At 46.3% G+C, this 3,304-nt stretch overlaps 1 protein-coding gene across 2 annotated transcripts; it reads left to right on the forward strand.

The window, feature by feature from the left end:
* The first annotated feature begins 14 nt into the window (after nucleotides 1-14).
* LOC125524688 (protein MAIN-LIKE 1-like) lies at nucleotides 15-1,345 on the forward strand. Of its 2 annotated transcripts, XM_048689724.1 has the most exons (3): nucleotides 15-102; nucleotides 618-687; nucleotides 776-1,345. In XM_048689724.1, the coding sequence occupies exons 2-3, from the start codon at nucleotides 619-621 to the stop codon at nucleotides 1,331-1,333; spliced, it is 627 nt and encodes a 208-aa protein (XP_048545681.1). In that variant the 5' UTR covers nucleotides 15-102; nucleotide 618; the 3' UTR covers nucleotides 1,334-1,345. The 2 variants fall into 2 exon arrangements, with proteins under 2 accessions (XP_048545681.1, XP_048545680.1); XM_048689723.1 differs by lacking the exon at nucleotides 15-102 and having other exon boundaries at nucleotides 122-687.
* Nucleotides 1,346-3,304: the final 1,959 nt, after the last annotated feature.

Genomic DNA, 3,304 nt, shown 5'->3' on the forward strand with positions numbered 1-3,304 from the left:
GGGGGGGGGGGGGCGCGCCCCCCTCGGGCCCCCCCCCCCCCCACACCCCTCTCAGATCTGAAGTTTTGAGGCCCGGATTCGATCTCCAATCCCTCCTACTAGGTAAAGTCCTTCGTTCCCTTTCTTTTCCTCCATAAATGTGTTGCAATTTTAGGAATTTGTCCAAGATTAGGTGGAACCTTTGATTTGCTTGGTTTGGATCTTTGTTTGCCCAAGATTAGGTGGAACCTTTGATCCCCCCCCCCCCCACACACACTATATATGATTCTTGTTAGTGAAACCTAGATTGTAATTTTTTATATATATATGAGATGCCTAGTTTTGTAGATAATTATGAGATGTTGAGTTTTGTAGCTATATGTGAGATGTTGAGTCTTTTTAGATATATATTAAATGTTGAGTTTATTTGAAATATAAGATGTTGATTTACTTGAACACATATGACATACTAGATATATATATGAGAATTTACAATCATTTATTCATTGTGTGAGAAGGAGATGTTGAGATTCTTGTAAATGAATACATATGAGATGTTTAGATGAACACATATGAAATGTTGAGTGTTTACCGATATTTGAGATGAACTCATATATGTTTATTTTGAAATTTGAAAGGATGGTTTGGCTTCTCGACGATGTCTACGACACAAAACACCGGGCCTACATGATGCGCGAGAAGGAGATGGTAATAACGAGTAATCTAAATATTTTGCAAATTTGCCTTAAGTTGAAATTTACATGCCCTAAGATTTGTCATTACTTGTTTTTTGCAGAAGCTTGAACCTTTGAAGATTCGGTATCATAGGGTCTCTGGTCCTGCCATGCCTTACGATGAGCGGTACACACCGTACATCAAGCAGGCAGGACTACTCCAGGGGATTCAGTTGGTCAGTCGGTCCATGCCGAATCTGAACGTTCCACTGGTGTCCGCTCTTGCTGATCGGTGGAGGCCGGAGACGCACAGTTTCCATCTTCGGACTGGGGAGATGACCGTGACGCTCGAGGATGTCTCGTTGATCACCGGTCTTGCTATCGACGGAATGCCTCTCTGTATGAGCACCGATTCTGATGGGTGGCGCGAGCAGATGATTGCTCTTATCGGTATGGCTCCTACTGAGGCTGAGGCTGATGTAGAGGAGGGAGAAGAGAAGAAGAAGAGGGAAAATAAAGCAGCCAGACCTGCTTTCACGTGCATTCAAAATAACTTTGCGACGTGCCCTCCGGATACCACTGATGATGTGATCCAGACACATGCTCGTGTCTACATGTGGTACGTTGTGTCGAGGACTTTGTTTCCAGTAATTTTAGTGATGTTCAAGCAAATTATGTGAGTGCTGCATGGGCCAAAATGGCATCTGTTTCTGCAGTTTGGCAGTTAACAGCAGTGCAGCGCCCCACAGCCAAGCGCTGCACATGCCCAACGCTTAGGCGCCGCACCATACACTGCAGTGCCCGTCTCATAGGTGCTGCTCAACTGGCCATGGCTATCCAAAGAGCCACAGAAGGCTTGCAGCACTGACAATCCACGAAAATTACCAAGTCAGAGTGCAGCGCCCAAGAGCCAGACACTGCACTGTACTGTGTGACGCTTATCCTGTGGGCGCTGCACGGTTTTTTACTGGAAAAACAGAGTTTACAGCACGTTCATTTCACCGGAACATCATAATACTTACAATGACTGCAGCATCACAGCAATTTGAACAAACACAAATTTTATGCCGATGAGTTCATAACTTAAGACAATTCAAACATTACTACGACATGGTTCACGACACATTCATTACAAATGACAAATGGAAGCTTGCCCTAGAAGATAGTTCACCAACATCTCACATGCCCTCACAAGTTCACGACACATTCATTAGAAGATAGTTGACGACGAGTGCACCGAAGCGAAGTCCCTACTGAGTAGAGCGAGGTCGTTTCCCCTTCTTGTCATGTGCCGAGTCCTCCTCTTGCGCCTCGCGAGCCTTTGCAAGCTTTCTTGCCCTCTCCTCCTCACGAGCAAGTTTCGCTTGGCGTGCCCTCTCCTCCTCTCGTTTCTTCCGCTCCATCCTCTCCTTCTGACGATGCTCTTGCTCCAAGCCTCTTCGAAACGATTCTTCGAACCGCCGTTGACGCCTAAGACAATCTTGGTATTGGTCCTTTTTGACATCTTCTGGCACTTCAAGATCTATCCACACATGAAGTACTTGCATAGAGGAGGCGGTGACTGCATACAAAAATTTTGTTAGTGTTGGCACACATTTGATAGTAACATTTTACTTCTCGAGCTTACCGGTGGTTGGTCATAGGCGTTAGTTGGAAGTGCACGATCATAAGCATAGTTCGGGCATACAAAATATCTCCGCCCTTCCGTCCATGATTTCTTTCGGTCGGTGGACACATTCACCTTGCAAACATCTTCACGCCAACATGGCGGGATGTTGACATCTTTTTCCTTCACCTTGTCCAAAGATGCGTCCTCCCACTTGTTCGGCATGTCTTCTTGGTTAGCACATGATGGCCTCGTCATGGAACCGGATGAAGCCATGCCTACAAAACCGAGAATTCTTGGTTAACCCTAACCCCCACTTAACAATAACCACAACCCTAACCATAGCATAACCCTAACACCAACATCAAACACACATAACCCTAACCCTAGTATAGTATGAAAGCCTAACCATACCAAATTAGCAAAGAAACATAGCATGATTCAACACAAATTTGCAAATCCAAGCCAAAACTAGGGTTTCTCCAAAGTAGCAAGATTTGAGCAAATGTGACAATTCCTATGGATGAAAACGAGGGGATCGGAGGAGAATACCTTAAGGGAGGGGTTGGCTTCGAAATCCACGGTCAAATACTCCGGATTTGCAAGATTTGAGAAGGATTTGAGAGGGGGGAAGAGAGGAGGGCGGAAGTCCAAGGGTTTGGGTGGGGTGGGGTGTGTGGGCACTGGTAGAAAAAGGGCCTGTTGTCCCGGTTCGTAAGGGCCTTTTGTCTCGGTTCTGGAACCGGGACTAAAGGGTCGGTACTAATGCCCTGTCCCTTTAGTCCCGGTTCAATCCAGAACAGAACCGGGACAGATGGGCCTCCACGTGGCCTGTGCGCGGAACCCAGGCAGGAGACCCTTTGGTCCTGGTTGGTGGCACCAACCGGGACCAATAGGCATCCACGCGTCAGCATTTCTGTGGTTGGGGTTTTTGTTTTTTTGAAAGGGGGGGTTTGGGGGGTTAATTTAGGTGTTTCATATATTGTGTTAGCTAGCTATAATTAATAGAGAGAAGTGTCCTCTCTTATGTCCGTGCTTGGTCGAC

The sequence above is a fragment of the Triticum urartu genome, chromosome 7 (assembly GCF_003073215.2).
Source record: "Triticum urartu cultivar G1812 chromosome 7, Tu2.1, whole genome shotgun sequence".
Lineage (NCBI taxonomy): Eukaryota > Viridiplantae > Streptophyta > Magnoliopsida > Poales > Poaceae > Triticum > Triticum urartu.